Source organism: Lasiodiplodia theobromae (genome assembly GCF_012971845.1).
Source record: "Lasiodiplodia theobromae strain AM2As chromosome Unknown scaffold_27, whole genome shotgun sequence".
Lineage (NCBI taxonomy): Eukaryota > Fungi > Ascomycota > Dothideomycetes > Botryosphaeriales > Botryosphaeriaceae > Lasiodiplodia > Lasiodiplodia theobromae.
Genome location: NW_023336477.1, coordinates 664,696 through 675,947, shown reverse-complemented (window position 1 = coordinate 675,947; position 11,252 = coordinate 664,696). Strand labels below are relative to the sequence as shown.

Sequence of the window (11,252 nt, the reverse complement as noted above, 5' to 3'; positions counted from 1 at the left end):
TTCCCCTAGTTCCGTTAAATGTGTCCGGTTCTTTAACCTTAAACTTTGGGTTCTAAGCTTGTATTAAAACGGGTAGTATAGGAGTAGCTTCCGCGGCGGGAGGTTGTCCCCGCGGTCTTGTGGTGCGATTGACCGAGAAGGCCTGCCCTCTAATAAAGTATTCTAGCAGGACTAAGGAGTAATCTTCGAAAGCGTCGGGGGGTAGACGGGGCCTGCTAACGTCGCGGGTTAAGGAAGTAATTCCGGCGGCGTAGGCTTCTAATATAATTATACGGGTCTTCGTGTTGGGTTCTCCGGGAATTACTAGGTAAATGTTGTATAGTTGCTCTTCCGCGTTAGGGAGCGAGGCGCGGATTTTGGCTTAGGTCGTTATGATTAGTTCGATGAGTTTTTTACTTACCTTCGGTGCCTATAGGGTGGTAGTTAAAGTGTTACGCTGGGACTCGGGGAGGGAGGTAAGATAAGAACGTCGGGGAGGTTTCTAGCGTTAAGGGTTTACTACCGCTATCTAGGATGTTACTAGATACTGGGTGTAGAGGATAGTAGCCGTAGTTAGGTAGGGAAGGTAATAAGAGGGGTGCAAGGTAATGATTAAAATTAACTACGAAGGTCCTATCTACTGTAAGTAAGTGTGTTCTATATACTATGATTGGCCGCTGATTGGCCAGACTGTGGTGTTGGTGTAGACAGTAGGGTGGCCAGTGGCTAAGGGAGATCTGCTTTGTGGGGTTAGGCTGTAGGCTACTCAAATGGGTTAGGTGCGTCCGGGGTTTCGGTATGAGATGATCCGGTCCGCCTATGAGTTCTACTGCGCCGCTTGACCCGCATTCTGATTTCGTAACACTAAGTAATACTCTTACTTAAGAATATACTAGATTATAACTAGCTTTTCTATAGTATATAGATATACTTCTTAGCTAGACACTTAACCCTTCGTAGTTAACTTAAAGTTCTAATTAAGACTCTTTATTTAGAGGTAATCGGCTTACTATATATCGTATAATTATATAATACTTTCTTATCTAATTATTATCTTTCCCTTTTATCTCTTTAAGGTAAATTCTTACGGTTTAACTACCTACTAAGTAACTTCGAAGCTTAGTAGAAGGAGCCTACCGTTATATATAATATATATATCTCTCTAACGTTTCTATTTTATTTCTCTTTTTAAGTTTTAGCGTAATATATACTAGTCTAATAATAGAGATAAATACTAGTATTAATTATAAACTACCGTACTAGAACTATTAAGAGAACGGCGTAGGCTATAGGGCTTTTTACCCCGGTTTAAAGAACTTAAGTAAGACGAATACGTACGCTCGCTACTATTTCTTTAACGACGAGTATAGGATTTTCGAGAGGGGGTAGCAGGGCGTGGTTATAGATACGGTGCGTGAGGGGTAGAGGAAGGGCCCACAGCGTCGTCAGGCTGCGTAGGAGCGCGAGGCTAAGCAGTGGTAGGAAGGTACGGGTGTGCCCTAGCGCAAGGTCGGCTGGCTCGGCGTGGGCATGGTACGCGTCTACCTCTGGAAGACGGGCATGGCAATGCGGGCGGCGAACATCTACGCGGGAATGGTCGGGCTGAAGGGCATAACAATGATAGGAATGTTAATCTTGCGCGCATGTAGTTGGCGCCAAGCCCGAGGAGCGAAGCCAGCAGCCAGCCGGCGGGCAGCACCAGCAGAGAGAGAGGAACAGAGGCAACAGCATTGTTTAAGGGTAGGTGAGTTGGGCGAGGTAGATGGGGCTCGCGAAAGACTAGGTAATTGTAGGATAAAGACAAGATGGCGCAGGCCATGCTAGATATCCTCGGCCCCAACATCTCCACTATCGATGGCCTGGACTGGCAGCGCCACCGCAAGCGTACCTCGTCATCCTTCAACGAGCGCACGAAGAAAAGAGTCTGGTCTGAGGCCCTCTCCGCCGCTTGGCTCTGTCTGGAATCCACTGTTCGTCGCACCGTACTACCAACGCTGCCAGCTGCGATCCGCTCAAGCCGTGGCGTGATTCTGGCTGGTGAAAATGCTTGATTACTGGACCTCTCAATCGTCCAGACAAGTCAGCTCGACCGCCAAGAATTCCAAGACCATGACGATCGGCGTGCTCCTGGGCAGAGGCTTTGGAAAGTCAGTCGCTTTCCTCAGCTCGACGTCGGCCATTCCAGACTGGTCTTTCGGCTACCGCGATTCCGAGCGTGCGATATGCTTCCAACATGTTTTCTTGAAAAGAGGAGGACAAGTAACCGGCTGCACAAGAATGTTAGCATTGGAAGACTAAGGAATGCTCAGCCTTATCGCCGGATATTGGTCCATTCCAATCTACCGCCAAGAAATACGTCGTTGGAATTCCGTTTTTTCTCTACCACTGGCTGCTTCCTACACTTCTTTCCTTGCCCATATAAGCATTCTCGTCTGCACTGCTTCTGATACATCAGAGCGATCAACAGACCCGGCCTACTACCATGGAGCTATTCGAGTCTCATCATGGCTTGTCTATCTACTTAGGGCTCGTTGCGATGTCTTTGGTAATCATTCATCAGCTCTTACAATACAAACCAGATCTAAGAGAGCCCCCGGTCATATATCCACGAATTCCTTACGTTGGCCATGCGATTGGCATGCTCCTTTATGGTAAAAGATACATCCGCACACTTGAGTATGCTCTGTACTATTAATACAACGATGGGAATCTTGCTGACGCAGTCAGTGAGCGATATGGCTACGGCATCTACACTCTTCCCATTATGTGCTGGAAGATGTACATTATTACATCTCCATCGATGGCTTCCGCTCTGAACCGCGTTTCCAAGAATGTGTCCTTCCGCCCGATTCAAGTCAGCCTCGTGCAACGCCTTGGAAGCCTACCCCAACAGACCGACAAAATCAACAGGGCAAACATGATGGATGAGGAGGGCCATGGACTCATGGGTGCCATCCATGACGTTATGTATTCAATGCTTCCCTCCGGACCTTCTCTGGAGAAACTCTCACAGGCTGTGCTCGACCGTATTGCCGAAAACCTCCGACACGTTCCCCACGAGAAGAAGGAGTTCGGCTTGTACGATCTTTGTAAAACCATCATGGGACGTTCAACCATCAGCGCGCTCTACGGCAAAGGAACGTCCCTCGACCATGCCTCATTCATCCCTGCTTACTGGGACTTCGACGACGGCTTGCTTGAAATCCTTCTATCCCCGTTTCCCAGCATTACTCACAAGCACCCCTACTCGGCTCGTGAACATATGGTACACCTGTTGCTGAAGTATTTCGAAAGCAATCAAGACAGCCAGGCCTCAGAGATGATGCGCTCACGCTTCGCCATATACCGTAAACACGGCTACTCTATCGACGGCCTCGCCCGCACCGAGCTCAGCTTCATCGTTGGCGCCCTCTCCAACAGCACCATCACCGCCTTCTGGTTCCTCTCGCACATCCTGTCCGACGCCTCAATCGTCTCCGAGCTCCGCGCTGAAATTGCTGCCGCCATTACCCGTGACGGGGACCAGTGTACTGTAGACGTCGCTGTCCTCCGCTCTACTGCCAGTTGCCCGCTGCTCAATTCGATCTTCCGCGAGACCTTGCGGTTGACTAGCACAACCACTGGCTCCCGTCAAGTCCTTGCTGACACGATGATCAGCGACCGCTACCTCCTCAAGAAAGGCGCGTACATTTCCGTTGAGGGGAGCGTCCTACACTACAAGGATTCCATCTGGGGACCCGATTCTGGCGAGTTCAACGCACGCCGCTTCTGTGGCTCGCGGGCTGGTACGAGGGCTGATGGAAAGGAAATTCACTCAGCAGCCTGGCGCGCATTTGGCGGTGGAGATGTGCTGTGCCCAGGCAGGAATCTGGCTTTGAATGAGATTTTGGGGATGGCTGTGCCTCTTCTACTGTCATTCGACTTCACCGGTGCCCACGGCGGTGCGATAGAGACGCCGCCTGTGAAGGATGAAGTAATGCCGGTGGGAGTTCTTAGACCCTCTCACGATGTCTGCGTTAGATTTTCCAAGCGTCCAGAATGGAGTGAAGTTGAATGGAAGTATCGCGCATAATCTTTTAAAGATATATCTCTAGATAGATTAGTAATGGCGCGAAACAATTTAAGTGTACTTTTAAATAACTTCTACATTTTTGTTACGCCTGCGTATAGACTTAGCTTCAACTCCATGTGTGCTGCATTTACGGTCAAGTCCACGCCATTCTTGATGAGGGCACAAGAGCACTATGCCATTATCTGCTTAATGTATTGCGTTAGGATATTGGCGTGTTTCTTGTAGCACCTCGCAAGAAACAGGCTTCGTGCTTTCAGGAGTCGTAGAGGTTTTCTATGCCAAGGCTGCTCTCGAAGATATAGCACGGGATGCGTGGGGGCCAAGTCCAGGCAGCAGCCCGTGCCGCAAACGAGCATCTCTAGCGTCGACGCTAGTGGCATGATATCTCTGCGGGCAGCTTCCTATCTCCTCACCCTCATCAACTTTCCAAGTGCAACAATGGAGCAGACAGACATGTCACGTTTCAGTAACCCTTTATTCCCGCCGAAATACCTCTGGCAGCACGCCATTGACAGCGCCGATGACGATGTGAAAGCCGCTCTGGACCTTGCAAAGACTGGCAAGCGCGATGTCCTGCAGGCCGTGCGTAAAGCCGCTGACGAGAAAAGAGAGCAAGCGGTTTGGAGGTTCTGGCGATTTGAGCCGCCCCGCCAGGGGACTGTCATTGTGCGGGAAATCGTCATTGTGCGCGATCTTCTGGAAAAGATTGTTCGCTGGATTGATGTTCTACATGACAGCGATGCGCAAGTTCCTGAGGAACGCCAGACTGCGTGGCGTCTTCTCTGGTCTCCGTTCTGGTTTCTCCTCCGGCGACCGGTTGAGGATGTCGAGGCGTTCGGAGGTCTGATCTACGACCTCGAGTACGCCGCTCGCCTGATCGTGGAGTTTGAAATCATGGATCTGCAACGGCCTGGGCTTCTCATCTCCACAGATAACTCACCGACGAATGCTTTGGCTCTCCTTTACGATGGCATTCTACGCTTATTGGCCAGCCATATTCGCACCGCCGTCCACGAGTGTACGGATCATCCTGGTTCAGAAGAAGCAGTTTCACGAGCGAGAGAGGAAACAACTGCCAGAGAGACCAAACTAAATCTGAGCCTTGGGTTGGATACCAACAAGCCTCTTACGCCAAATCGGAAAATGTACGCGCGAGAATGCCACAGTGCTACGGTGCAGAAGGTCACCGTCTCCGATGACTTACGACACCAAATTCAAACTTGGATAACTGGAGAAATTGAGGATAGCTCGTCTCACAACGCCCACGATAATGCTCCTCCCACAGGCATCCTTTCGGTTGACCATTTGTCCGGATTGAAATCGTTCGGCTCTTGGTGGGGATCTAGCTCGCCATGCTTTCTCCTTATGCACGGCCAACACGATGGAACCGACGGAATTTGTAACATTGTCAGAGAGATGATATTCCAAACAAATGCCCAACTTGAACGTCCGGCTCCAGTCTTTTACATTGATTGCGCTGGCAAGTCTTCAGGCCATGATATTTTGAAGCAGATCGTGGCCGAGCTGGCCTTTAAAGCAGAGGACCCTTCGAAAACATGGGACAGTGTCATTGCAGAATACCACGTCGAGCAGACACAAGCGGAGATGGAAGGAACCACCGTACCCCCGATGAGTGTTCGCGGCTGCCTCGCCGCAATCCTTGACATCATAGCCCCAGGGCCAGTCACTCTACTGTTGGATCAAATAGGAGAACAGGCCGCAACCCACGTACAGAGCTACATGACCCACGTCATCGACAACTCGGTCAACGTTGTTAAGATCTTGATTACAGTCAAGAATAGTACACCCGAGAATGCAGCTTTCCGTATCGTACTGGGCCATCGCTTCACGGAGCACACAAACGGAGTCTTGGTCCTCTTACGGAATGCCCAGCCGCCACGATACGCAACTGGTGCGGAGTCATGGCACACAACCCTTGAACCTGGTAGCTGTCTGTCGTCTGCCTCGCTCTCTGAGCAGAGCGATGCTCTCATTGCGGCCGTCAAAGGTCGCGGGCTAACTACTCTGCTCTCGCTGGTCCGGAACACGCCCGGCATCTTAACACACCTACCTAACAGCGTACTAACCACTGCTGTCCTTAACAACGACACCCGCTTCCTAACATACCTACTGACTATCCCCCAATGTGCTACAGACCCGTCTGCACTTGCCTCGGCCTTCCGCGTGGCCGTCTTGACCAACCTTATCCGCTGCACCGCCCTCCTCTTGTCCCACCAGCCCGCCGCCCCCGACCCGAACTCCCTATTCTCAGACGCCATACCCTCCATGTCTACCCCGCTCCTTGCCGCTGCTAGTCGCAACCACGCCCGTCTCATCTACCTGCTGGTAGCCCACGGCGCCGACGTCAACCAATTCGCGGCTTCGGACAGACTCCTCACGCCACTCTTCGTTGCCGCGAGCGCCGGCGCTCTCGACGCCGTGAAGGCACTCCTCGCGGCAGGCGCGGATGGAAACGGCACACGTGCTGAGGAGGCCGCTGTTGCTGCTGCCGATGCCGGTCATGAAGCCGTTGCAAAGTTTCTGGTGGACTACGTGGCCGAGATGAGGCGCTCGGGGCGTAAGAAACAGCCAACCGTTGGGGGATCGGGGTCTGGGTCGGGCTTTCGCCGCCGCATTGCCTACTCCAGGTACAAGTCGCTGCTCCGTGAGGCGTCACCTGGCTGGCCGGTGCGGGAGAGAGGCCGTCGGCACTACGGGAGCATCGTGAGAGCAAGCGTGGCGCCATCGTTGGCGGCGGAAGATGATGCGGTGCAGCGGCTTGTGCGCATGGCTGACGGGAGCGATTTAGCAGGCGTGGAGAAGGCAATGAAGGCGAAGGTGCAGAGGAATAATAGGGAAAGCAGTGGCAATATGCTGGCGGCGTTGGCGGCAGCTGGACAGCTTGATGTGGTCAGGACGATAATGGAGCAGCGGGAGCTGCTGGATATCAGTGAACATCATGTTGGCCAGGCTTTGGAAGAAGCCGCCATGGCCGGGCAGTTGAGGTTTGTACAGCTCTTCTGCGAGAGCGGTTTGGATTTGGGAGACCAATGCTACTCGTCTGCTCTGACAGGATCTGTGAGAAATGGGCATATTGACGTCGTCGACTTCTTGGTTCGGCAGAAAAGATCGGAAGAAATACCGCAGAAGACAATGGAGGAGATCATAAGAGGGGCTTGCCAGCATGGAGATTCAATGGCGCTGCGAGTGCTCCGGCTGGCTGAAGAGCGCTTCTCCAGGAAGGAACTTGACCAGGTTCGGATGGATTCATTGCCGCATGCCGCACGTTATGGGCACCAGGAAGTGGTGGCTGCGATTCTCGACTCCGAGACAGAGATTGATACCGACTCCTTTCTCGCCGCGTTCAGGACTGCTTGCACAGCTGGCCGGGTGGATATGGTAAATGAACTCATCGGCAGAGATTCGAGAGGTATGATTCAGCCACTACATCTTGATCAGGGCGCTCGAATCGCTGCCTTTCGAGGGGTCAAGCACACTTTCCAAACGCTTCTTGATCAGCAGAAGCTGGAAAGTCGGGATGAAACCCTTCATAACTGCCTGGTGCTGGCAGCTGGCAACGGGATGCAGGACCTTACGGAGTTTCTGTTTAACATCATCCAGGACGGGGAACGTCGCATCTATGCCGCCACGAGAGGACTCAGGATGGCGGCTCGTAACGGTCACTGTGAAATGGTCCGCTACCTCCTGGATAGGGGAGCACGCATCAACGATGCTGTACCAGACATCAGTGCTCCACTAACCTGGTGTTGGGAAAAAAGGAACGCAGAGAAGTCAGCCGAGATGACTGCATTACAAGCCTGTATCCAAGGTTTCGATCGTTTCCGGTTCCCCTACCACCGAGGTTTGAGGGAGTGGGAGAATGGAGATGAGTATGCAATGAAACTAACGCTCTGCCTTTTACTTGATCGCGGTGCCGACGGAAACGCGAAGGGCGGCGCGGACCACCTCCCCATCCAGAATGCCATACGGTATTGCCCCATTGACGTCGTAACACTAATCCTTGAGGCTGGGGTGGACGTTCCAGCTGCCGCCGCTTCTACCAGCGACCTACTTGAAGGGCTCAGCAGCCGCGATTACGAATTGGACTGCGGGATCAGATTTCAAATTTTGCTCAATACCGGTGCAGAGCTACAACGAATCCCGTCACTTGTCAAAGAAGCCCTCAAATACTTTGACGGCGACATTGACTCCGAAAATTACCACTCCGAAGGTATTAATCCGGATGGTCGATTCGAACGCACCAAGTCCATCACTGCCGCGTTGACGGAAGGGCCCGGAGCCATCATCAGGACAGCACTTCAGATACTGCCTGAAGAGAAGGCTACCGACCCTAGATATGGTCTCGTACTTCAAATGGCTGCCGCCATCGGCGACGACGCCTTCGTCCAGCTCCTCGTTGAACGCGGCGCCGATGTGAACACGGCAGGCTTTTACTACGGAACCGCACTACAAGCAGCATCCCGCTTCAGCCATCTCTCAACGGTAAAGCTCCTTCTCTCCGCTGGCGCCACGGTCAACATCCTACAAGGCCGGCACCACACAGCACTCCGCGCCGCTGTAGTTGGCGGCAGCATCGATATTGTGCACCTCCTGCTCGAATCCAGCGCCGACATAAGCCTCTCGTTCACGACATCCCGACTTAGTAGTTCCGAGAAGAACATGGCACCCACAATTATGCAGCTCGCGGTCGAGCATGGGCACCTCGAAATTGCCAAGTTGCTGCTCCGCAATGGAGCACCACCGCACCAGGATGAGGCCAAAGGGCCCAGCACACTCATAATCGCCTGCTTCGAGAGCAACACGGCCATGGTATCACTCCTACTCTCGGCTGGTGCGCCCGTGAACTACGTTGCCACGCCGCCTTCGGGCATCTTGTACGGCGACGAAGACGGTTGGTGCAGCGCGCTTCACATGGCATGCATGCAGGGCAACCCGGATACCGTCCAGCTCCTCCTCGATGCTGGGGCAGACGTCGAGATGAGTGCTGTTGAGCCCAAGTGGCGTTCGCCGCTCACCACGGCGGCGAGCAAGAACCGAGCGGCCGTCGTCCGGCAGCTGCTTGGTGCCGGAGCGCATGCAGATCGGCTATCCTACTGCCACCACAACACAGGCAGGACGGCGCTATGCGAGGCCGCTGAGAATGGCGCGTTGGAAGCGGCCAAGGCTCTTCTGGCTGGCGGCGCGGCGCCACACAACAAAGAGTGGCGGCCGAATCCACTCAACCGTGCATGTCAACGCGGCCAGCTGAAAGTGGCGGAGCTTCTTTTGGAGGCCGTAAGTTTCTCCGAGGTTGAAGAGCCGGCGCTGCTGTGCGCCATGTACGCGGCATCTGAAGCGTGGTGTCACCAGGATGAGGTGTTCAAGCTGCTGTTCGAGTACGCGCCTGCAGATGGTGACGCGCTCGTTGCGGCGGCAGCGGCTGGGCTGAGCTCGGTCGTGTGGATGTTGCTGGAGAGCGGCGTCAACGTCAACTCTGTGAATCTGGCTGGTGACACAGCACTCCTGGAGGCTGCGTACAACTTGCACCCTGATGTTGTGGCTACACTTCTGGAGCACGGTGCGGATATCAAGATCAAAAACAGGCATCGCGGCGGGCCAATCATGTCTGCGTTGGATAAGTGCCTGGGACGTCCGAACACGCTGTTGAGGCTCATGTTCAACGGGTACAACAACCGCGGGGGCCACTTTTACACGCTGCAAGAGTACAGCCCCTATGACTGGGAAGGTGCTGCAGATTTGCCAGTCGGCGAAGAGATTGTAAACCTCTTGCTTCAGCATGGCGCGGAAGCTGGTGACGAGAGCCCGGTTCTGGAGAACGGCTTCACCCTCGGCTCTGCACTGCACCTCGCCGCCTTCCTTGGGAGTGAGGCCATTGTCTCGGCGCTGCTGGATCATGGCGCGGCCATTGATATGCGCAGCGGACATTTCGAAACCCCTCTTTTCGCCGCCATCCAAAGCAGTCAAGCTGTCGTCGTGAAGTGTCTGCTGGAACGAGGCGCCGCTTACCAGTACATGTCAGAGAAGCGGGGCACTCCTCTCCATTTCGCCTGCCACCAGCAGTCAAAGCCTATAGTGCGACTTCTACTGCGCCACGGTGCTGATGCCAACACTGTTGACACCCACGGCGCGACACCGCTGACGACTGCTCTGAGCACCAGGGGCCGCAACGACCGCCAATGCTTCGATGTCTTCTTGGAAGAGGCGCGAGATGTGCGAATCACGCCCGAAGACCTGCTTGCCGCCGCCGCCACGGAATCCGAGCCGGTAGCCAAGCTGAAGGCGCTCCTCAACACCGACACAGCCATCACGCCATCCGAAGACGTCGTCTGCGCTATGCTGGCCAACTGGCGCGCATCGCGCGACCAAGACCTCATCCGCCTAGTACTCTCCCGCACCCGCCATATCGGCGTTACTGAGCGTATGCTGTGCACGGTATCAGATACCAGCGCGCTAAAGATACTCCTCGAGGAGGGCGATAGCGCCATATCCGCCATCACGCCCGCAGTGCTCGAAGCCGCGACGGTCCTGCACAACATCGACTACCTCCTCTGGATTGCCCCGACCGTGGTTCCCACCGGGCCGGTCGTGATCAACTTTCTCAAGGCCTACAAGCCCTCGCCGCTGCTACGAGGATACGAGCCTCTCAAGCACACTCAGCCGCTGCTGGAAGTCATCTGGCACCGCAGCCCGGATCTCGTCGTGACCGAGGAGATGCTGCTCCACGCCACCACAGCCGATGATATGGCATTCCTGATGGGTCGCGCGCCGCCAGATCTGACCGTGTCGGACGAAGTCTTCCAGAACGCGGTTCTACGGTCCGACCGCGCCAACGTGTTGCGCGCCATCTTCTCACACCGCCCAGCCTGGCAGATGAGCGAGGCTGCCGCCGTCAAGGGCCTGGCCAGATGTTTTCGTGAGTCCGAGTTGGAGTTTTGGGATATCCTGCTGGAGTATCAGCCTTACCTCGACATCACTGCCGCCCTTCTGCGCGAGACGAAGCTTGCAGCGAAATGGGTACAGCTGGTCAAAAGCTGGGGGAGGACGTTTATGGTGACGGAAGAGCTGAGAGAGGTCGTCGAGGCGAAGCTGGCGAGTACAAGTCAAACGAAACTGAAGGCGATGGTGTATTCAATTGGTGAGCTGTAATCGTACCTTTGATTAAGAATGTAACTTGTAAATT

The 11,252-nt window shown here is 54.1% G+C and overlaps 2 protein-coding genes across 2 annotated transcripts; both read left to right on the top strand.

Annotated features, from left to right (window-relative positions):
• Positions 1 to 2,088: 2,088 nt before the first annotated feature.
• On the top strand, positions 2,089 to 4,051 carry LTHEOB_8628 (Cytochrome p450 protein; the record flags this gene model as incomplete). Its single annotated transcript, XM_035518126.1, has 3 exons — positions 2,089 to 2,258; positions 2,638 to 2,655; positions 2,707 to 4,051. 3 exons carry the CDS (start codon positions 2,089 to 2,091, stop codon positions 4,049 to 4,051), a joined length of 1,533 nt encoding a protein of 510 aa, XP_035370334.1.
• A 438-nt stretch (positions 4,052 to 4,489) lies between these two features.
• LTHEOB_8627 (Ankyrin repeat domain-containing protein 17) lies at positions 4,490 to 11,218 on the top strand (the record flags this gene model as incomplete). Its single annotated transcript, XM_035518125.1, has 1 exon — positions 4,490 to 11,218. One exon carries the CDS (start codon positions 4,490 to 4,492, stop codon positions 11,216 to 11,218), a length of 6,729 nt encoding a protein of 2,242 aa, XP_035370333.1.
• Between the last annotated feature and the right edge of the window lie 34 nt (positions 11,219 to 11,252).